General features: G+C 39.9%; 3 protein-coding genes across 4 annotated transcripts; 2 read left to right on the forward strand and 1 right to left on the reverse strand.

The window, feature by feature from the left end:
* The first annotated feature begins 212 nt into the window (after nucleotides 1–212).
* paqr4b (progestin and adipoQ receptor family member IVb) lies at nucleotides 213–5284 on the forward strand. Its single transcript, XM_026162969.2, has 3 exons — nucleotides 213–641; nucleotides 1558–1776; nucleotides 4201–5284. The coding sequence occupies exons 1-3, from the start codon at nucleotides 473–475 to the stop codon at nucleotides 4632–4634; spliced, it is 822 nt and encodes a 273-aa protein (XP_026018754.1). The 5' UTR covers nucleotides 213–472; the 3' UTR covers nucleotides 4635–5284.
* Nucleotides 5285–5633: 349 nt separating this feature from the next.
* On the reverse strand, nucleotides 5634–15783 carry pelo (pelota mRNA surveillance and ribosome rescue factor). 2 transcript variants are annotated; one of them, XM_080305111.1, is made up of 13 exons: nucleotides 15351–15783; nucleotides 14824–14916; nucleotides 13827–13977; nucleotides 10544–10634; nucleotides 9461–9624; nucleotides 8941–9001; nucleotides 8389–8550; nucleotides 8258–8304; nucleotides 7988–8061; nucleotides 7850–7901; nucleotides 7375–7449; nucleotides 7164–7195; nucleotides 5634–6119 (listed from the first exon to the last, which is right to left on the reverse strand). In XM_080305111.1, exons 1-12 carry the CDS (start codon nucleotides 15389–15391, stop codon nucleotides 7166–7168), a joined length of 1041 nt encoding a protein of 346 aa, XP_080161237.1. In that variant the 5' UTR covers nucleotides 15392–15783; the 3' UTR covers nucleotides 5634–6119; nucleotides 7164–7165. The 2 variants fall into 2 exon arrangements, with proteins under 2 accessions (XP_080161237.1, XP_026018751.1); XM_026162966.2 differs by having other exon boundaries at nucleotides 7830–7901.
* Nucleotides 15784–15898: 115 nt separating this feature from the next.
* Nucleotides 15899–23448, forward strand: ppp1cab (protein phosphatase 1, catalytic subunit, alpha isozyme b). Its single transcript, XM_026162967.2, has 7 exons — nucleotides 15899–16323; nucleotides 17288–17419; nucleotides 18035–18265; nucleotides 19108–19212; nucleotides 21307–21530; nucleotides 22277–22411; nucleotides 22503–23448. The coding sequence occupies exons 1-7, from the start codon at nucleotides 16269–16271 to the stop codon at nucleotides 22596–22598; spliced, it is 978 nt and encodes a 325-aa protein (XP_026018752.1). The 5' UTR covers nucleotides 15899–16268; the 3' UTR covers nucleotides 22599–23448.
* The last annotated feature ends 434 nt before the right edge of the window (nucleotides 23449–23882 follow it).

Raw genomic sequence — 23882 nt, forward strand, 5'->3', positions numbered from 1 at the left:
GTGGACACAATAAGGAATCGTCAGTGCTGGTTAAGAGTCACGAAGAAAACAACCGCCCAGTAAGGATTTGTAATCCTTGAGCCTGGTGCAGCAAACGTGAGTGACAGAAGCACACATGCATTACTGTACATAAGGGAAGTACTTCTGTTTTGTTAAAGTGCGTTACGTAAACCATGAAGCTGGTTAGGTGTGAGTCAGTTACAAGGGAGGAGCAGCTGCAGAAGTGCACATGGCTTTTTCTGGGGGATTACCCAGCTTAGGAATAAAGGCCGTGCGCTGATTGGTCCAAGATCATGCCACTTAGCCAGCTCAACAGGTTGCTTGCATGGACTTATACCTGTCCAATGATGGGTTTTGAGGACCAGAGTTTCCGGCTGGTCGTGGTCAAGACCAGCCCGGGAGTCCCGAGTGCGCCCTTTTATGATCTAAATGGTGAGGAAGCTAAATGTGAGGGCACTGGCTGCAGGAAGTCATGATGGTGCTTTACAAAGGACCGCGGCTCTTGGACTTTGCAAAGGCTCCTGCTCACCTTCAGTTCAACAAATATGTCCTGACGGGTTACCGGCCGGTGTCCACAGCTGAAGAGTGCGTCAGGAGCCTCTTCTACATGCACAATGAGCTGGGGAACATCTACACACACGGTAAGTCCAGCAGTTATGCTTCTTTCAACTGGTGCATACATACCTAAACTAGAAAATGCCATTGCAGCCGTTCTTACTATACCTGAATCATTATTGAAATATATTTTTACACTTTATACGCAAAGCAAGTTTCTCTCACCTTGAATCGTATTAACCCGCAAACTAAACAAGCCACGCATGTCAACTCTCACTTATGGCCAGATACAAACACACTTGATAAGGATGGGTAATGAGGATATGGGGTATTAGCTGTAATCTGCCCTGGGAATCAGAGCCCTGACAGTGTCCACTGGTTAACTGGGCCGTTGAAGGTGACCGACACCTCTGATCTGTAAATGCCCATACGGATCTTGAGTGAAGCATCCAAAGACAACTTTGCACAGATTCTGAGCTGCTGTAGAATAAGATATGTGTTAAGAAATCTTTAAAAGTTCTGGTTTTAATGTGAAACTTTTCAAGGCTGGCTCATGGAAAAAAACTGCAAAAAAGGGAAATTGGTCCATGCACAAACTAGAAACTTCATAGCCTTGAACTTCAGTAGGCCTTGTCGTCTTCTTGCCCCATTTTCAACATGGCTATTCCATAAGTTCATTAAACCTAACACTCTTACTAAGGGGAAGTGAAGCATATTAGCATTAGAGTGCTGCTCGAGCTTCTCTATGTATGTAACCAACTACTCATTTCTAGTAAAAATTACAATTAGACAGAGGAACCGTTTCGGTCCATTGAATTCCTCATATTGTTCTGCAACAGGCGGTACTTCTATGTGTTGCACTAAGGTACTGTGATTAAAATGCCACTACAAATTAAGCTGACACTAACCTACAGCAGTGGCACATACCTCAAAATACTCAACAAATTATTTTTATATTCTGCATAATAATGATGTTCTTTTTCCATCTTCCTGTCATTTCAGGAATTCCTTTCTTCCTTTTCTTGGTGCTGCTACCTTTTAGTATCCCCTGGAAGGAGGTGGACAGCATCTGGATATGTGTTGTCCACTATCTGGCCTGCCTCTGTCCCACCATGGGATCAGTGGTCTACCATTTGTTCATGAACCACGTGGGAGGAGAACACGTGTACGACACGCTGCTCTCCCTGGACATGGTCGGCGTCTGCCTAGTTAACACCCTCGGTAGGTTGACGAAAGAAAGTAAATGTAACCGCAGAGATTGCTCCTGATGCTAAGACCGGGACCAGAGGGGCTTACTGGTCATAACTAAGATGTTTTCAAGTTTTAAGTTTTTGGAATTCAAGCCATTAACAAGCATTGATAAGTTACAACAAAATTTTAGAAATGCTGAATACTATGGTTTTGATACAATTCAGGGGTGCCCCTGCATCCACATTTCTTTCTTATCTTCTAATTCTTATCCGGGTCCAGGTTGCAGGGGTAGCAGTGTTAGTAGATACCCACCTCCTCCAGTTCTTCTTGGGAGACACCAGGGCATTCCCTAAGCCAACTAAGAGATAATCTTTTCTGGTCAGCCTCAGAGCTTCCTCACAGTGGGACATACCTGAATCACTTCACCAAGGAGGTCCCCAGGAGGCATGCTAGTCAAATACCTGACCCAAATCAACTAGCCTCTTTTGATGTGGAGTAGCAACTCTCTCTAGCAGTAGTCCCAACAACGACCGAGTTTTTAACCCTTTAGTCTAGATCTCGGAGTATTGAGGATTGTCTGATTAGCAGACCTCAAAGCTCTGACAGGAGTGTGAACGTGAATAAGAATGGACAAAATACTGTGGTGGTCTTAAAAACAACCAATTAAGTCTTCAGGCAGATTAAAGATATTGAACATTAAACAGTTCCTCCCAGAATCACTTAAGTCGGTCAATAAGCCTAAAAGTCTCATGTAAAGTCTTTTGCAAAGATAGTTCAAGCCTACCAAAAGTCAAAGTCAAGCCTCATTTAACAGTGCATGGGATTATCCACAACTTTAAGGCTAGACCTCAATAAATATCAGACTGATTGCCATAAAGTTTGTGTTTTTCAGAGGAACCCTGGATCACTCCTGATTTTTTTTCTTTAGTTCGACCTAATGGTTAACATTTGCTTCTGAAAAACAACAGCAAAAATAACAAGATACTAGAGCTGGGCGATATGAGATTTTTTCATATCACGATATGTTTTTTTCATTTCAGGCGATAACGATATCTATCACGATATAAGCCAAATAACTATATTTGTAAGATTTAAATGTGCCGTTGCTCACAAGTAAAATGTGAAATAATCAGCAGCTTGTTTTTAAATATTTATTTCCCATAATAAGTTCAACAGGGTAGATGTACTTAAGGAACATGAGACTTTTTCAGATAAATAAAGGCAAATATTGCAAACTACACAAAAGGCAGCCGCTAAAGCGTTTAAGTTTCAAAATAGAACAAATGAAACAGACTAAATTGTCAATTCCACTTAGAAACAAAATATTAATTCTAAAAATAAATCTTAGTTTGTTTTACAGAAGAACAGACAAAACTGACTAACTTTTGTCAATATCAAATAAACTGAGAACTAAAAGGAAATTCTCAATCTCTCCTTGTTGTATAGCTTAGCTTTTCAAACAGTTTTAACAGTTACTTTAGTCTGACAAAAGCCGAATGACGAATTAGCGCTTCCAGTCAGAGACTGAGGCTACGTCCACACGTACACGGGTATTTTTGAAAACGGAGATTTTCCGTTTTCGTTTTAAAAAATAATCCCGTCCACACATAAAGGCAGAAATGAAGGAAAACGCTGCTATGAACATGCCAAAGCAGCAGGTGGCGCTAGATTCCTAACCGTGCAGAAATGTTGGCCAATCAGAAGTCTAGAAGCCTCGGTGGGAAAAAGTAAACAAAGCTGGGGCATAGAAGCAGAACAGAGTCGTATGTGTGGACGGACAGTAACTGTGTGTATATGTAAGCATTTAAACACTGCAGAGAGTAGAATTAACAGTAACAGTATTGTAGAAATTCATTTCACCGAAACAATAACGCGGCGCACAGTGTGACGCATGCACCAGTTTATTGTATTTCCAGACTTGCTTTCGGCACAATTTACAGTGCACGCTACTCTGTTTTTTGTCAGACTTGAAATAGCCGAAATACCTTCAAACTACGGAATTTCTATGGCTCTTCCGTTCGACAATCTCTCCGGCATTGGAACCATCATCGGTTTTCTCTTCGGTCACGCTCGGTTGATTTTTCTAGTCGGCACACTCATTTCCTCCATTATGCGCTGGCTGCTTCCCAAACAAACACACGTGCGGCTTGGCACTTGTGCTGTACGTAGCAAGTCACGCGACGTGACGCTGCGGCTGTGATTGGTTCAGCTCTGCGCTACTGAATTTGGATTGGCTGACCTTTTTTTTTTTTTTTTTTTTTTTTAAAGAGGACAAGAGCGGCGAGGTCTATCGCGATAGCTTAATTTCTCTATCGAGTAAAAGTTATATCGCGATACATATCGTTATCGTTCTATCGCCCAGCTCTACAAGATACCAAACGATTTTTAGTGTTGACTAAAAATAACCATGCTGACAACAATGCCAGTAACAGCAACCTTGCATTATCTCTCCAGGGGCAATTCCTATCATTCATATCACCCTCCTCTGCTACCCAATCGTGCAACAGACTGCCTTGCTGGTCTATATCCTCCTGTCAGCCCACGGGATCTACTGTGCCACCACTGCCCGCACTAACGTCCGGCGCCTGCAATCGTTTGTCTGGCAGGCCTTGTTCCGTTTCAGCCTCTTCCTGTTTCGGGTTTATGGCAGCGGGGTAGGAAGCCCAAATTCCCTGCGTCTCTTTGTCATCATGGACTGTCTAGCTTTATTGGGAGGGCTTGTCAACATTGTCCAGATCCCTGAGCGCTTCAAACCAGGATTGTTTGACAACTGGGGCAACAGCCACCAGATAATGCATGTCATGGTTATCTGCTCAATTATCTACCTACACTGGGGCACACTGGAGGATTTAGCCTGGATTAAGAGCTACCAGTGTCCTGCTGAGTGATGCCAAGTGCAGCTAGTTCACGCATGCTTGCAGTCAAGGCTACATTTGAATTTAGCATTCAGTGAGGGAGGAATATATGGAGGGCCGAAACTGCCAAAATCAATACTCTATAGATATATATATTAAAATATTAAAGAAATATGCCATTAACTGCCCAAAAATAACTACTGTAAATTAATATAGCCATTAATACGTTTATAAAATCGGATATAAAAATAAATGTTTTGATTTATTTCCATATTTACATTTGTATTCCCCCATTTATTTACCTTCCCATTTAATTTTCAATGTATAATTTCTCTAATTACCTAACTTATCAATTTATTTAATTTTCTAGCTAACTAGTTTAGCTAGCTTTAGATAACCCCACTCTAGGTAACGTAACTACGTTAGCTAACTTAGCTAGCCTATCTAAAGTAGCTAGCTTTAGTTAGAAGTTACATTCACACTTATTTAATCACAGCCCCTTATTCAGATAATGAAGCAGAAGTGCTTCAATAAATCTGACAATTAAATACTGATGTGTATAAAATAAGGTTGAAAAATGCAAAGGGGAAAAAAGTCCCCACAAAAAAACCCTATTCTTAAATGTAACGTTTACATAAAAAGCTAAATTAAAAGGGAAAGTCAATAAATATGAAGTTAATATACAGAAGCAAATTGTGTTTTTTTCTTAAAGTTACATTTAAAAAATGCACTTTAGTCCTAGCTGCTGAAATTCTTCACAGGGGAAGTTCATAATTTGACATTTTGCCAAAGAAGAATAAGAGGAACCTACAGTGTTCTAACTGTAAATCACATCATTGTATCTAATTGAAAATCCTGAACATACTTGATTTATAGAGGTCGATATGCAGTAGTTTGGGGGTGTAATGCCCTTAAATAGTTTTTTAAATGAAAGAAAAAAAATAACTGTGAGAAAGAAAATATCTATTTTTATATCTTGGTCCAATCTGTATTTAACCCATGAATGGTGATAAACGAGAGAAATAACAGGAGTAGTTGCATGCTTCTGCTGTTTAATTGCAAGAAAGATATATTGTATGTACACTTGACTCAAGAAGTCACTTATTTTGCTATTGCTATCATTTAAAATGAATGGGTTTTTGTGACTTGGCAAAAAAAAAAAATGTTAGATTCATCTTACTGCCCTTCTTGTGAATTGAGGATTTTCTGTCTTTAGCTTAAAAACCATCAAAACTGCATCAAAATTAAGTGAATTTATGGCCACTTTAGAAAATCAGGCATGTTCATTTGATTTGTAAAAGATGTGGCTGTTACAGGGGTGGAATTTCTCACGACTCGTTGTTTCATAACACATTGAACATTCCCATGTTTATCTGCAAAACTGAGGGCGGGTATCGGGAGAAGTCTGGGGTGTTTGTGTGGATCAGTCTTCATCTGAGCTACTGTTGTCCTCGGCGTCTGAAAGGTCGGCGATGGGAAACCGCAATATGGCAGCCACCCCGCTCAGCTGAGTCAGTTCTGGTGAGACAGTCCAGAATAAATCAAAAGGTGACACATCCTGTACTGCGGACTGGCTTTATATTTAATTATAAAAATCCAATCGGTGCAGTTGTAGCACAAATTCTTGACTTCTTATTTGAGTAAGACATCAATAAAGAGTGAGATTATCACTTTATGTGTGTGGCGTCATCAATTCACTGAGTCCAAATGACAGCGGTAAATTAATCCTACGCTTTATTTTTCATTATTTTACTCTTATTAGTGATTTCATGTTAAGTAACAAACCCTGCAGAAAAAAAGGTGCACAGAAATGCTCCCATTTGTTTCAGTGTCGCTCCGCCAGGGATGACCATACAGGCCAGATACAGTTTTTTGAGGCTTAAGTGATGTAGCTATACATCAACAAAACCAGTGCAGAAGAGGAGAACAAATTAGCAGACATGGATTTAAACCATGATGGTATCAGATTAAAAAAAAATCCTATGCAATCCACTGCAAATGTTCATGTGAAATCAAATCCAGACGAAAATGCTAAAAAAGTTAAGAGGCATTTTTTTAGAAGTTGCCTGATGTAGTTCAAAAACTGTATATTAACATCAACTGTAAGGTTCACATATGAACAACAAGAGCATTTTTAGGTTGTGGCCCAACCCTCCAATATATCCAGATCTGGGACCAGCAATAGAAGAAGACCAGATTGTCACCCCTAGGCGCAAGTAATTGCTAACAGTTAACCGACTAATGTTAACGTAATGACAGCAGTTCAATACTTTAGTGCTGTTGCAGTTTTCCTAAAGTCTTGTTCAGGTTCATGAACTTCAACTACTTCAGCTTTTAGCGAGGGACAGGACTGTGAGAAGTTACTTGTCAAACTGAGGAAGTAAGGATGGCACTGTTGGTATCAGTACTGTGGCTGTAGTGATAGTAATGGGAATCTATGGGGGATTTTTTTACGCATTGAAAACAAACGTGACAGGACATCAAGTTGAAAAACGACAGCTCCTTAGAGCCTGAGAGAGCTAAAGAGTTAACTTCAACTACATGAAGGGAGCAATAACTTACGTTCACCCGAAACGTGAAGGCTTGAGAATATTCTGCATGGAAAAGAGAGAAAAAGTCATTAGCCTGATGTTTTCCAAAGTACTTTAAACATGTTCTAGCCAGCATGTAAATCTACAGGAGCCTGCATTTCTACTTTTAACAAAATTGTCACATATAGTACATAACAAAAATTCAGTTTTTAAGTCTACAAACATAGTATTTACAAAGTTACCTGACAGTGCCACCATTGTCTCTCACATTGTCCACCAAGCGAACGTAGCGACTCCTGGTGGGGATATCCTGATGCCTGACAAAACAAATTAAGCATTGAAATTGGGAGAACTGTGGGCCCGTAATGACGATTTTAAGGATATCCTCTTTTTTTTTATAACATAGAAGTCCCAGAAAGCTGTCATAAATCAAGTGTTTAAAGAAGAGCAGTCTAAAGACTGACTGCTCGGAGCGTATACATGTACATATGCTGACGTCATTATTTGATCTTGGCTGTGTTCAGTATGTGCATCCACCCTAGTAACGTTATACTGATATGACAAAAATAAAAACACAGAAAGGAAAAGTTCTTTGAACGTACTCATCAGTATGTTAGTGAACATGTTACACATAAACAACAGCAGCAACGAGGCAGAATAACACTGCCTGTCAAAAGCATCCCTCATGCACACCTACCTGAACAACTTGTCGCTTACCAACAAGGTGTCGACAGCGAGGGCCTCAGCAGCTTTCTCCACATGAGCGAGGCTGTGAGGATGCAAAGATATGCAGGTTGTTTATAATCAGTGTTAACAATATAAGTTAACTGTTACATTCCATCATCAAGCACGCACCCGTAGAAGGCTCGGTCAGGCTCATGCTGCAGCATTTTATAGAAGTCCTCCAGGGCTTTCACCTCTCCGGCTGCCTGAGGAGCAAGACACAAAACAACAGGTCAAAATTATTTATGTCTCCAGTGAAAATAATTCATAATTCCACACAGATTAATACAATTTATAATAAAAAAAATGTTTTTTGCTCAGAGTTTAAAAAGCTGTGTGCACAGTTTAGCAATCATATGCACAAATATGCACAAACTCTTAAATCACAGGATGCATAGTCACCTTCGTATCAGACAGCCTATTTGTCACAGTGGGGTCAGAAAGGACTTCTGCAAAACAACAGTTGTCTCAGTGAGTTTTCACCTTATGATGAGATCAATTTAACTTCGCTGTCAAGTGGCAGCAGCTCCTACCTTTGAGTGAGTACTTATGACCTGACGATGAGTGGACCAGCATGAATTTGGGCCGATTTTCCTGCAGGATCTTGTTGTCCTGCCGTACCGCCTCATTAAAGAGGTAGGTCGTAAACTGGTCCTTCACATAGCCTGGGCTGGCCACCAGGATGCACTTCACAACTGGCAGAAAGTAAGAAAGAAAAAAAATCTAAATCTCAACTCTTTTTAAATGATATCTTCTGTAAAGAGAAACTACCTGAACCAGCAGTTTACATCCACATCTGTCTAGATTTATATATGTAGTAAAACACAGAAGCAATTTAATAAAAGGTATTATGTTTACAGGAAAATAGAGGTTACTACTCTAAAACATGTATGATCCCACTGAAAAATATCCAGTGAGAGTGAAAAGTCTTCTTAAGTTATAACATTAATAAACAGTTTCAGGAACAAAACACAATGGTGCACATCACCATGAATGAAAGCTTCACAGCAAACATTAAACTGGAACTGTTACAATAAGTTAAAAAAAAAAAGGCAGAAGTGTCTACGCGCACACAACAGCCTTACCATCAAAATTGATGTGACGGAGAATGGCTTGCATCACAGCTTCATAAAACTTCTCCAGTCCCTGCAAACAGACACTTTGACAGTAAGCACACAGGATGAAAAACTCTCTCAGTGTTACATCCCCAAAGAAAGGGGACAACCAAATTTTTTGTTACACTATCACAGAAATATCACAGAAAACAAACAAAAAAACTGAGGTTGACTTCCTGAGGCTAAAGAGAAATGTAATCCACTTGAACTCCACTCAATCCCATTTAAAAACATTTAAATATATTTGAATGTGTATATCTGCCTACTTTGTTTTAGTCAGTAAGCTCTTAACTCCCATGACATCTACACCAAAACACTCACGCAATATGAAAATTATAATTGGGTTGGCACACTGTGTACATTTTAGCTGTATCTTCATATTCAGATTTGACACTGTGCCCTTTTCAAAACGTCACTTCATTCCCGTTTGCTTGCTTTTAGAGCTCCCAATTCGCTAACAGCTGATCAGTTGCCTATAAATCATTTTTACCTTGTCGTGCTGTGTGCAGCTTCCTTTTCTCTTACGGGGAATGGTGACTTCCACTTTTGCACGAAGCAGCGTCATGGCAGGTGTCACGAGCACCAGGTTGGCCAGGCCTTCCTGCATTACCACAGCAGCCACATCTGCCCTCTGGGTCGGGTCACATGCCTGATCTAAAACGTAGACAATGATATAATGGAAACAAAAAGAAGAAGTTATATTTAAAACGTAATTGACAAAATTTCCAACATCTTCTACGGTGGTTTTCCTAATAAAGTGTTCGGTGATTTTATTCACTCGACTTACAATTTTTGCCATCTGGAAAAAGCTTTCACTGCTTGACCAGAATTTTAGAAAGAAAAGGTCTTTGTTTTGTTTATGACTGTTTATTTCAAGAATAAAAAAGGTTGATATAAAAATAGTAAAAGCTACTTTGAGCTGATCTTTTATTCGCCTGCTGAGATCGAACTGTGGACCCTTTTTGCGTGAATGTGTAAACCCCTACACTATTAACGATTAACTCAAAGTATATCTTATAAGAGAACTGTTGACAGCCTGTTGAATTTGAACAAATCTGAATAAAATGAGAAAACTAGCCAAACAGCTGCAGAAATTTTGAGAACAGTTACCAAAGCCAAGAAATTTCTATCTGCTATAATCAGTTCAATTTTATTTATTTAGTGTCAAATCACAACAACTGTCACCTTTATGTTGTAAGGTTAAGACCCTTCAATATCAGAGAGAAAACCCCCCAAAATCAGATAACCCCCTATGAGCAAGGACTTGGTGACAGTTGGAAGGAAAAACTCCCTTTTAACAGGAAGAAATCTGCAGCAGAACCAGGCTCAATGAGGGGCAGCCATCTTCATCAGAAAACAAGTAAGATGTTATATATATATATATATATATATATATATATATATATATATATATATATAAATAACTTGTATGTATGTATGTATTTATATACAGCTTAAGAGTCTTTGTGACTAGTTGTGGTAGGAAGTACATGCTTTAAAATAATTGACAGTCAGACAGTAAACAGTTTATAGTTGTTTTGGTGGTCGGAGTACTGAGGTAGCATCTGCTTACCAATTCTATCCAGCACGACGCTGTCCCAGTTCTTTTTAGCCAGAGTGAACTTCCTGTTGAGCTCAAGCTCAATAGTGTGATAAGCCCCCATCTGAAGAGCAAAAAAATACAACACAATCACAACTACTTTTCATTTCAAACACAAGTTAGCCTGCATCCCAGGGTTGGGTGGTACGTGAGATTAAATCGGTTAATTTCTGCTTTTGTGCAACATGACAAAGTCATAAAATCAGAGACCGTAAAAGACAGAAACATTGGTTCTTGAGACAGCTGTTGATGGGGGAGCTTTCTTGGTGAAAAGTAAACAGACAAACCTACGATGCTCTATAAAAGTAAAAAAAACAAACAATGTTCAACCTAAAAATCAGATAATGGATCTGGTGTCAAGAAGAAAACCACAGCAGAAAAGCAGCTGACATTAGTTGCTTCGTTTTGGTGTCACTTATTTTTTATAATTTTTTTGCCTGTCCCGTTTGGCTCTTTTGCCATCAGAATTATTGTCTGAAGGCAAAAAGAGAAGCCCAACAGAATTACTTTACCAAGTGGACCATCCCTGCCTTGCCGTATTGGTCCATTTGATTGACCTTTGTTGTTATTATTTATTTATTTTATTTTATTTTCAGTTGTTACAGACAGGACAGACATGACCGGGGGGAGGGAGGGAAACAAAGACAGCGGGGAAGAGGAATAGTGATGAAGGGCAAAGAAAGGAGAAAAGAAGGGGGGGGGGGGGGGGCAAAAAAAAAAAAACATATCTCTATATATATATCATCTAAATAATATATCATAATAATATATCATTATTATGCAGCACATAAGATTTACAGCACACAGTGTTCTTTGAGATCGGAGCCAAAAAGGGTGTATTTTGTGTCTGTGAGCACCTGTGTGTACACCTGTGAGCATGAGCGCGCTTGTATTTAAAAGGTTCCTTCATGTAATGATCTGCTAGAGCAGGGGTGTCAAACTCAAATACACAGTGGGCCAAAATTCAAAACTGGAACAAAGTCGTGGGCTAACGCTAATATTTATTGAAATATATTTATTCCTCCAGATATAAGAATGAATCTTTTCTTATAGACTCAAACACGTTTTGCTGAAAAACTGAATATGGAACAAGCAAAGCTTAATACTAAACAATATATATATATTAGCTGTATAATACCAGTAAGCCAGCTCTAATAGTAATTTGGTATGGCTTGGCCCGCGGGCCAGAGTTTGACACCTACAGTGGGGCAAAAAAGTATTTAGTCAGCCACCGATTGTGCAAGTTCCCCCACTTAAAATGATGACAGAGGTCAGTAATTTGCACCAGAGGTACACTTCAACTGTGAGAGACAGAATGTGAAAAAAAAAATCCATGAATCCACATGGTAGGATTTGTAAAGAATTTATTCGTAAATTAGGGTGGAAAATAAGTATTTGGTCACCTCAAACAAGGAAAATCTCTGGCTCTCACAGACCTGTAACGTCTTCTGTAAGAAGCTTTTCTGTCCCCCACTCGTTACCTGTATGAATGGCACCTGTTTGAACTCATCATCTGTATAAAAGACACCTGTCCACAGCCTCAAACAGTCAGACTCCAAACTCTGCCATGGCCAAGACCAAAGAGCTTTCGAAGGACACCAGGAAAAGTATTGTAGACCTGCACCAGACTGGGAAGAGTGAATCTACAATAGGCAAGCAGCTTGGTGTGAAAAACCAACTGTGGGAGCAATCATCAGAAAATGGAAGACATACAAGACCACTGATAATCTCCCTCGACCTGGGGCTCCACGCAAGATCTCATCCCGTGGGCTCAAAATGATCATGAGAACGGTGAGCAAAGATCCCAGAACCACACAGGGGGACCTGGTGAATGACCTGCAGAGAGCTGGGACCAAAGTAACAAAGGTCACCATCAGTAACACACTACAACGGCAGGGAATCAAATCCCGCAGTGCCAGACGTGTTCCGCTGCTGAAGCCAGTGCATGTCCAGGCCCGTCTGAAGTTTGCCAGAGAGCACATGGATGATACAGCAGAGGATTGGGAGAATGTCATGTGGTCAGATGAAACCAAAGTAGAACTTTTTGGTATAAACTCAACTCGTCGTGTTTGGAGGAAGAAGAATACTGAGTTGCATCCCAAGAACACCATACCTACTGTGAAGCATGGGGGTGGAAACATCATGCTATGGGGCTGTTTTTCTGCCAAGGGGACAGGACGACTGATCCGTGTTAAGGACAGAATGAATGGGGCCATGTATCGTGAGATTTTGAGCCAAAACCTCCTTCCATCAGTGAGAACTTTGAAGATGAAACGAGGCTGGGTCTTCCAACATGACAATGATCCAAAACACACCGCCCGGGCAACAAAGGAGTGGCTCCGTAAGAAGCATTTGAAAGTCCTGGAGTGGCCTAGCCAGTCTCCAGACCTCAACCCCATAGAAAATCTGTGGCGGGAGTTGAAAGTCCGTGTTGCTCGGCGACAGCCCCAAAACATCACTGCTCTCGAGAAGATCTGCATGGAGGAATGGGCCAAAATACCAGCTACTGTGTGTGCAAACCTGGTAAAGACCTATAGTAAACGTTTGACCTCTGTTATTGCCAACAAAGGTTATGTTACAAAGTATTGAGTTGTATTTTTGTTATTGACCAAATACTTATTTTCCACCCTGATTTACGAATAAATTCTTTACAAATCCTACCATGTGGATTCATGGATTTTTTTTTCACATTCTGTCTCTCACAGTTGAAGTGTACCTCTGGTGCAAATTACTGACCTCTGTCATCATTTTAGGTGGGGGAACTTGCACAATCGGTGGCTGACTAAATACTTTTTTGCCCCACTGTATGTGCTAGAGGGTGTGGGGAGCCACAGCCCCGACCTCCAGGGCATGAAACAGGTATGGAGGAGCTCAAGGCTCCAGACATCTCCAGACATTTTGGTGTCACTTATAATAAAAGACAGACGATGCTTTTTATGTCAGTCCTGACATAACCACACTGACACAGTGGAACAACCAGTCTTCACTCAGATGCTGGAAAATAAGTATGGAGTGTGGTCTAAACCATTTTCCAAAGGCTGCATTGACTCCTGCTATTGCTAGCCAGCTGATCCTACTGTTCTTCACTACAGCGTGCAGAATATGTAAAAGGTGCCAATGATGTCGTTGTATTGTCCACAGACGGAGGGCAAGTGCATTTTTTTTTAATTTAAGACAGGTTCATATAGGAAACAGAAAATAAAAATAGTAAATATTTCACCCAGCCCATTTACAAGAGTGTTTATAAAACTCAGACCTTGACATATTGGTTCTCCTCTATGTTAGTTCCCTTTACTCTCAGCTGGCAGGCCTGGGTGTCGAAGTCGATAGTCTCCACACACAACGTCAGAGTAGTTCGGACTCTCGAGCTGCCCACGCTTCCTGTAGGGGACTCGGTCTGCACCTTTCTGTGGGAAAAGGACAGAAGCCGAAGCTTTAATTGCTGCACTGATGATGAGCTGTGTATTTTTCAGAACAAAACACTAAGGTAGAAGAGTAATGCTGAAAGCTATAACAATCCTTGAATAACACAGAATGACTATAATAAACACAACTTCACGCCGGTGTCAGAGCATCGCTCCACACACTGAGTCACAAAGAGGCATAAACTTGAGTTACAGCTACATCAATGCTGCCCGAGGGATGTGGGTGTTTTTTTGTTTGTTTGTTTGTTTGCTTGAACATTCTGGTATATCAACTACAATGATCCCACCAACACTGAATGGAATACCGATACAAATACTCAAAAATGGAAACTTGCACTGCAGATATAACTAGAACTTTTATTAAAGATTATAGGTGGAGGGGAAAAATTGACGTGGTGATATTGTATTGTTACACGAAGACTAAATATGATATTTTATTGAATAAATTCCGATACTCTAGGAATACTACAAACAAGAGGCCTGATCCCATGCACCACCATCCTGAGACAATGTTAACTTAGTCTGACCGAGTGACTTACTATCATAATGGAGGACGTGTGGTCTAATTAATATCTACCTTAATTAGATAATATCAAAATTCATACAATAATCAGGATACATGAATACCATATATTTCTAAAGTATTTCTACAAAGCAGTCTTGCACACACAACCTTTCTTTTGCAACTTAATTGTTGCAGTGAGTGTCTAATCTTTAACTTCTTTTGCCAGCATATTTTACAAACCCATGAAATGAAGAAAAAAAATGAAGAAATCTGCATTATTACAGGGCTTCACCTGTGTCTTTGTGTAATATATTGATTATTACCTGATAGTCGAGGCTCTTAAGCTGTCCCCCACTTGGAGCAGGTTGTAGGTATGCCACATATCCTCCGCCTCCTCGGGCACCAGAGTCACCTGACTGAATTAAGCGTTGGTGATCAATAAGCCAGGATCTGCACTCGTGTGGTTTTGGTATACAATTTTTTTTTAAAAATAGATATGCTCCCAATTTAAGATGCGAAGGTGGTAAAATGGCACAGGAATTCCCAAAGTACACAGTGTGTATTACTATATTTATTTACACAAGTTTGTTTGGTTTACTCCCTAAGGTGTGGTTTGTCAATTCAGTCTGTAAAGCTAAAGCTAAACCAGAAGTTGTAACATGTTAGTAAAGGTTCAGTTTTAACACATATTAAGACAAAATGGTCGGTTGGCTTATTAATACAAAACCCACACCTCTCCCGTTCTCTGAGTGTACACGGGAATGCAACTCACTACACTGACACATGTATAGTCAGCTACAACACAGCAAGCTGGTTAGCCTACTAGCATTAGCCATCAGCGCTCACTCACCCGGCATTATCTTTCTCAATATCTTTATGGAGCAACTTCATGGTTGGATGATTGTATGATACAAACCGAATTATTAGTGTAAAATATATAGGTTAGCAGCTGTCCGGCTAAGGGACATGTTTATCTCTTAGTGAAATAACAAATTAGCCAAGCCATCTCCCAACTTTACAATGAATCACTCGCTGCGTGTTGCCAGGCGCTGGGACATTGCGTCAGCGCCCAAATACGTCGCCTGTTCTTCCAATCATGGTCACTTCCGTGGGAGTAGCATTTGCTGCGCAACAAATACGAAACGAATACAAACACACTGTTTGAGTAAATGCGAAAAATTTGCTTTTTTTCTTGTCTTCACTCATAAAGTCTTTAATTTACAGTAGCCTAAGCGTAACATAATCAAGAAACAGTGCCCTTTTTTTACAAATTAGTTTGAGATAAGTAAATGCTGATAGACACGGAAAACAACCAATCAAGGAGTAGATAGGATGTCACAAACGCCGCCTATTTTTAAAGCTAACCAATGGGGGCACGACAGCGGTCAGCCCACTTCCGTTCAACACCGCTTTGAGCTAACGCTCGTCCAGCAGCTTTTTTTGTCGATGGCATGGTGCTAGTAGCTTCCGCACAATAACGTAGTCGAGAAAATACGAATAGACTAAACGAAATTCGGATGCCTAAATGGAATTAGTCGATTAATGTGATTTCCGAAGTACATGACAGCCATCACATCGTTAACATTTCAAAATCTCGCCTCCAATATTGAGGTAGCCGATTCTTCCCCAAGGTTAGCTAGCTAGCGGGCTAACGATAGCCGATTAACACTAAACTAGTTCAGGTAACTATAATTCGGCAACCAGTTAATACCCAGTACCTCTTGAATTCGTAGAAGTTATTAGAAGTCGGCCGGAACAGGGGCAGAACATGGCAGAAGCCGACAAGTTGAACATCGACTCCATTATACAGCGTCTCCTCGAAGGTAAGACCAAGTATTTCGCTCGATATTTATTCAAAGAGGTAGCCATTTTAGCCAACTGCGGCTAGGGAACGGTAGCCGCCAACGCCGTAAAAACAAGTTCAATTCATCCGGCGCTTCTTGCAAAGAAAGCATAGCACTTAAACGCTCAGTAAATTTAATTTGTTTGAATGTTGTCTTCGGAAATTGAATACAAAAGAGAGACGGGTTGAATATATATTTTTGAACACAGTTATATATTCGCACCATTTGTATTGTGAGAGTTGGTCTCGTTAAACTTGCATTGAAATATACTATGATGCAGAAATATGCATTATTTTATACTTGTGCAGACATCGTTTGGGTACACACTGAAGTGGTTATACGGTTAAATTTAAAAGGTCACTCCTGTATGCTAGCAGGGTGAGGTCATTTTATTTTGTTGCTTGTAATCACATTTTTATTGTTTTGTAGGACAGAGAGCAAATGCTCCATAACACCAGTAAAATCATCCAGGGTGCTACTGAGTCTTGATTTGTTAACTATCACTGTTCACTATATATAGGTCGACCTCTGGATGCCTCTGAAAATGTCTTTGTCTTTATGTTTGGTTTGGCTGTATTTGGAGCCATACAAGATTCTTCACGAAAAAGTGTGACATTTGCAGATTATGATTATAAATGAGTGCTCTGATTACCACTGTAAAATGTGTAATCCACAGATTTGTTCTCCTTTATTTTGAGATATCTTATTCTAATTATGTTGCTTCTAATCAAGAACATAGCAGATTCACTGCTACAGTGTGCACAAAATGAAATGAGCCAACTGTCCATGGCAGTATGCCCTACAAATTACACTTTAAGCTGCATTTATGCAGAGAGAAATGAGAATAATCACCCAATAGCCACTTGTAATAATTTACCCCTTTCTTATTAAAAACAGTGTAAGAATTTGCTGTTGTTTTCTGACTCATTTTTTCCCCTTACAGTGAAAGGCTCCAGACCTGGCAAAAATGTTCAGCTGACAGAGAATGAAATCCGTGGTCTTTGCCTCAAATCCCGGGAGATCTTCCTCAGCCAGCCAATCCTGCTTGAACTTGAGGCGCCCCTCAAGATTTGTGGTGAGGCTTAAGTGGCGTTCTTTGGAGTCGAGGGAATTCTCGAGGGTGGTCAAACAACATAGCAAGCTGTTGAAGCTTAGAGTGCTGGACCATTATGAGTCAGCTTATGTGCATACTATGCTCTAGTATTCACATGACCAATGCTAAGTTATTATAGTTAATTAAAAACAGACTGGCTCTAAAAAAAAAAAGAAAGTGTTTAATTCTTCATGGCTGTAATCTTGCCACATAAACAACTCACGGGATAAAGTGGTACTGACTTGCTGGTTCAATTCTGTTTTGTACTTTAAGTTTCCCTGGAGTTTTCTGTTGAATGTTAGTTTAAGGAACAGGTTTCAGGAACTGGAACAGTCTGTACTGCAGTAGAAATCATAAGCATCCTTGTACTAAATGCAACCTCTTAACAAAACACACACATAAGGTAACTCTGTAATAAGTGTTTATTTAAAATAACACTTTGTCAGTCATGGTATAAAGTGCTAATCTTCAAGGTCTCTAGTCACGTTGTACCTCCATCCAACTCCCTCAGCCTTTGTTGTGCACATATACTGAGCACGATAATCACACCTTTGAACAACATTGCTGTTTCCACTCTAACACTGCTTGTTTCTCTAGGTGATGTTCACGGGCAGTACTATGATCTGCTCAGGCTGTTTGAATATGGAGGCTTTCCACCAGAGAGCAACTACCTGTTCTTGGGCGACTACGTAGACAGAGGCAAGCAGTCCCTGGAGACCATCTGTCTGTTGCTGGCTTACAAGATCAAATACCCAGAAAACTTCTTTCTGCTGAGAGGAAACCACGAGTGCGCCTCTATTAACAGAATATACGGCTTCTACGATGAGTGTAAGTCATGATATATGCACACAGATACAGACAGTAATTTGGAAAGTTGTGCGACTGCTCTCTGTGGTTACCAGTTGAATAGAAAAGTGTAGGCCAACACAGCAGACCTCGGTGTGGTCAAGAGGACACCTTGGTTTTTCTTTTTTGTTTGTTGATACCGAAACTGTAAAAAGAGGAAACACGTGTACACAACATCAAACTTATCATATATAGAAATATATAAAATATAGATAAATAGATGTAGGGTGAGAGAAATGGATGTATATGTGTCTATATCTTAATACATCAAAAGCTAAATAGAATAGAAATGAAAAATAGGAAAGTGTTTCAGCAGCAAAGTGACAGGCAGATGCAGATTTACACATTAAAAACAAGAAGGAAGAGACTGTACAGGGCAGATTTACACATAAGGAGGAAAAAACAAAAGAAACACCAAGTAATTAGTGAAGTAATGTTTATCAGCACTTGCAACAGGTGTGGTGGTTACAGTTTCTTTTTATTATTTTTTTAATTGCGATTAAGAAAATATGCCTGACACTTTGAAATCTGTCTGTAGATTATTAACTAATTAAGTATTCTTAGATTAACAGTGTACACAAGATATCTATTCCCTTGTGAGTTCCTTTAAATTGATGGAGAAACATGGGCAACACTCAGTACTCCGGGCTTCAGGCTAAGGAGCATGATCGGGCAGTGGGAACAGTGATTCAGTCACATGCTTTTTGTTCTATTTAGAGCTCAGCTTATGTAAAATGTGTTTTCAGCTTGAAACAAGTGGCGCTGCTGATTTTATAGCTCTTATGATGAGATTGTGACAGAGTAATTGTAATTTCCTCCCACAGGTAAAAGGCGATACAACATAAAACTGTGGAAGACCTTCACTGACTGCTTCAACTGTTTGCCTGTAGCAGCCATTGTTGATGAGAAGATCTTCTGTTGCCATGGAGGTATCCTCTTCAAACAGTTAATTTGGTTTCTATCCAGAGCGAACACACAAAGACTAGACTCCGCTCTGTTGTATCTGTCAACATATAATGGTCATGGTCTAGCAGGGACCATCTTAATTTGTTAGACTAATTCAATTTTATTTATATAGCACCAAATCACAACAACAGTCGCCTCAAGGCGCATTATATTGCACAGTAGATCATACAATAATAGACACAGAGAAAAACCCAACAATCATATGACCCCCTATGAGCAAGCACTTTGGCGACAGTGGGATGGAAAAACTCCTTTTTAACAGGAAGAAACCTCCAACAGAACCAGGCTCAGGGAGGGGCGGCCATCTGCTGCCACCGGTTGGGGTGACGGTGTTTGTAATTCCTTCTGGATCAGTACACAGATATAGCTAAAAACGGGTACAGCTTTAACAGACTGTCATTTAATACATCAATCCCTTTTGTAATAAGCGTGTACTGTGCAAAGGTCTTGAGCCACCTGTCATTTCTTTATATTTTGCATTAAAGGAGCCAGGATGTCCTGTGCTTTATAAAGTGGTCTTGAGAAACAGTTCTCCAGGCTTTGACAGTCTTTCAAAGTTTTTCTTTGGACACTTGCTGCTGCTTCACTCATTTTCAGTCCAGTCATTGTACCTGATCAATGTCAGAATTATTATTATTTATTAACACTATTATTTATTTAACAAACCTATTTATAATTCAAGCATTAAGAATAAGAACCTAACTCAAGGGATTAATCAAAGTATTTTTGCACCAAAAAGATGATTCCCAAAGAGCTTTTGGATAAAAACTTTGTACATCTTGGGATGGTGTGCAGTGTCTTTTAAAACTTTATTTTTACCACTCTCTGTGGTAGATGTTTTTTTTTTTTTTTTTAATCATTTACCAAATGTTATTGATTAATTCAAGCACTTCTTTGTAATCTGTTTGCTGTCATATTTATGTTCAAAATGTGAAAAAAAAAAAAGTTAAACACATTCTGACACTAGACATTTTCTTAAAACTTCGTATGAAACATTTTCTTATGGATGATTATCATGATGTGATACAGTTCTTAGTTATTACTGCAGTTTATTTTCTTAAACATCCAGACATCTTAGACACTAAATAATTCTTAATCTGTCAGGACCTGTCAATAGGTCCTCAAAGTCAGTGGTAACGAAGCGCCGTGTGCTGCGCTAACACCCAAGTTGAGCAGCCAGCGAAAAACAGCTGCAGTCTGCTTGTACTGCGTAATCTTTTGTGGCCACTCAAGGTCTTCATAGGTTCTGCATTTCCCCGCTCCCTGTCATTCTGCATTTCTGTACCCCCAGTGTACGTTTCATCGTGGCACATGCAAGCTCTCCCCAGTCAGTGCTCTTAGTCGACACAGCAGCAAACAATTTTTTTCCACCGCAAAAGCCGTAGAAAAGAATGGCTTTCAGAGCGTGTGCTGCTTTCTGTATTAAAGGGCCTGTAGGGAGACACTGATGTGCCAGCTGTGCTCTATTCACAAGAGAAATTAGGCTAATTATTGCAGCAGAGGCAGTCATGTCCTGTTGGCACTCTGTCAGATATCCACGGTTACATTCATTAAAAACATCCTACATTATTCAATAGAAAGTACTCATTTAAAAATTTCTTCTTCAGAAACCTAAGTTCTTTATCTTGTGAGGATGTTTCAGGTGGTGTTTGTGCGTTGAAACAGTCGGTGTGAGCAAAACTACCATGGAGTGTCGTGGCTTTGGATTGTAATTCCAGTGATGGGCTTTTCTTAAAAGGAAGCAATCCAGTCTACTTGCATGATGGCGCTATCTTATTAGCTGGGATATGGGTGAAGTTAACATCGGATGACCGGCCTCTCCGTTTTCTGTACCTTCTGATTTAAAAGTTGAGCACTAAATTTACCTTTAAACATCGCCAGAAATATCACAGGGTTTTTGCGGCATGTGATATTCATTTTCTTTTTATGGTTGCTCTTTGAATCTTTTCAGGATGCAAACATTTTTTACAAAAACAAATTCTAAAATCAGATGCTGATTTTTATTTTTTTTTTCCTTCACTACTGAAGTTTAATTCTTGGACATTTATGTTTTCCAGGTCTGTCTCCAGACCTCCAGTCCATGGAGCAGGTGAGAAGGGTCATGCGTCCCACTGATGTTCCTGACCAGGGCCTACTGTGCGACCTGCTGTGGGCAGACCCCGATAAAGATGTGCTGGGCTGGGGTGAGAACGACCGCGGTGTCTCTTTCACTTTTGGTGCAGATGTGGTGACAAAGTTCCTCCACAAACATGACATGGACCTCATTTGTCGAGCCCATCAGGTCAGTACCAAAAAATGTAATTGAATGGTTCAGTTTCATGGTAGTAAAAATGAGTAACACAAGTGAAAGGGTTTGATAACTTACAGGATTTGGTTGAGCCTCATAGTTAAGTGTTTAACTGCTTGGAGTTGATTGGGGATTTTTTTTCCACCCTTGGTTGCCTTTAAAGATGCTGGAGGGTTGTCTGGTCTTTATTAGAAGTTGCAGCAGGGTACCAGGTATTGTTTTGATCTGACGAGGTGCGAGCTGTTCTATGTCATGTGGGTAAAGGAGCTATTAGCATTGAAGCGGCTCTTCCTTCAAGCTACAAGAAGGCTGCAACATTTATCAAACAATAATTTTACCGATGCTGTTGTGTATTTTAAGAAATGTCATGTGGAAGTGCTGCAGGGGGAAGTGTTTAGATAGTGGCAGTGACACAGCAGCTAAAAACCTTTTAACCATTTAAGCACAATTGGATTTCAGGCCAGCTTCAGCAGCTAAATTTTGATTTTAGTCTTAAGAATATCTTCAATGTGTTGATATTTAGAGTAGTTTCCAGCAGTACTGACGCTGATCTTACATGGCTGCAGTTATCGCTTAGTTTGTGTTCAGCAGTTAGATGTGTTAGCGTAATTTTCTTATTTGTCAAGCTGTGCTAGTAACGGGGCATTTATAATGTCATGTGTTATCATCCGTAGCAGAGTCTATTGTTCTGCTGTGTGCTTGATCCTGTGTGAGAGTTTGCTAACCTGTTTGTTTTTCAGGTGGTTGAGGATGGATATGAATTCTTTGCAAAGAGGCAGCTTGTGACTCTGTTCTCCGCCCCAAACTACTGCGGGGAGTTCGACAATGCCGGCGCTATGATGAGTGTAGATGAGACCCTCATGTGTTCATTCCAGGTAAACTAGAAACTGATTGAACTTGCTAATCTTAAAGGTTGTTGTCATTTTTAACTCATGGTTTTTCTTCTTCTTTATTTTCCTTGTGCAGATCCTCAAACCTGCAGATAAGAAGCTGTTCTATGGTGGGGGCGGGGGCATGGGCTCCGGTCGCCCAGTCACTCCACCTAGGAAAGCTAAGAAATGACACCAGTAGTTTGCCCTTGACCCTTGTCCTGCCCTCTCTACCTCTTCTTCTCCTTTCTTTCACCAAACAGCCAGAAATCAAACCTATACCCAGGGCTTTTATTTCCTTTTTTATCTGTACTTCTTAAAACATTTAATGTTACAGATGGTCTGAGTGAGTGTGCGCGTGTGCAGGCTTACAAACGTCTGCAGGTGAGCATTAAAATCATGTGTGCACGTGTATATTCTGTGTGAGAATATTAGAGATTTATAATCCCTGCTCTCCCCCCCCCCCTTTCTCTGACCACTCTTCCCACTGAAAGGCTGAAACCACATTGTCTGTACAGTAACTTGACTGAAACGACAGGGTTTGGGAGAAGGTGGGAGATTGCTGATGTAATGAATTTGGCAGCAAGCTCTTGTTAGCAGATGGTGTGTACGTACATACTTGTGGAAGGGGGATTTTTTTTTTTTTTTTTTAAATATATATTATTATTATTTTTTCCCCTGTCCTCTGTACTGTAAAATCGAAAACACAGGTGTGTGCGTGTGTGTGCATGCTGTGTCTTGCCTGTTGGAGTATGATCACAATATGCTTGAACAGGGAGGAGTTTGTCACCTTATCAGAGCGAGCGCACATTTGCACACATGCCCACACACGTGCATATGACTCGTCAGATTCATATGAGCCAGAACTGTTTTAAAAAAAAAAAAAAAAAAAAAGAAGGAAAAAAACCCCCACAAAAAAACAACGACAAATAAAAAAAAAAAACAGTCCAGTTTAGGTTTGTACAGATTTGATTACTTGAAAGATTTTTTGTGAATTCGTTTTGTAGTCTTTCATCAAGTTGACCAATAAAGCGAGAATCTGAGCTGTACTGTCTCTCAGTCGTTTTTCTGTATCTGCTTCGGTATACAATAGTACTCTTAGTTGCTTGGGCGGTTATTTTAAAGGCTCTAAATGAATTGGGAGGTGACTTTTAATTTCAAACATGATAAATGCATGTATAGACAAATCTTATTAGAATTTTCCTTTTCTTAAGAATGAACAGATTATAAACTCATCTGTCAGTCTCATTTCTTTCTGGTCATATTCTATTTATTCTCTGGTGTAATGGGCTAACTGGTTGGCAGAGGGAGATACTTGTACCCGGAGATTATCTTAGACAATGCATTTCATCACAGAAAAGTTGCAAGTTTTGTTTTTTAAACATGTTCCTGTAAATGTTTCACAATAAAAGTCTTTTCCTAAAAGAGGTTTCTGTGCACTGAAATTCTGGAGGGCTTTTAATTTGAAACAGATATG

The sequence above is a fragment of the Astatotilapia calliptera genome, chromosome 8 (assembly GCF_964374335.1).
Source record: "Astatotilapia calliptera chromosome 8, fAstCal68.1, whole genome shotgun sequence".
Classification (NCBI taxonomy): Eukaryota; Metazoa; Chordata; class Actinopteri; order Cichliformes; family Cichlidae; genus Astatotilapia; species Astatotilapia calliptera.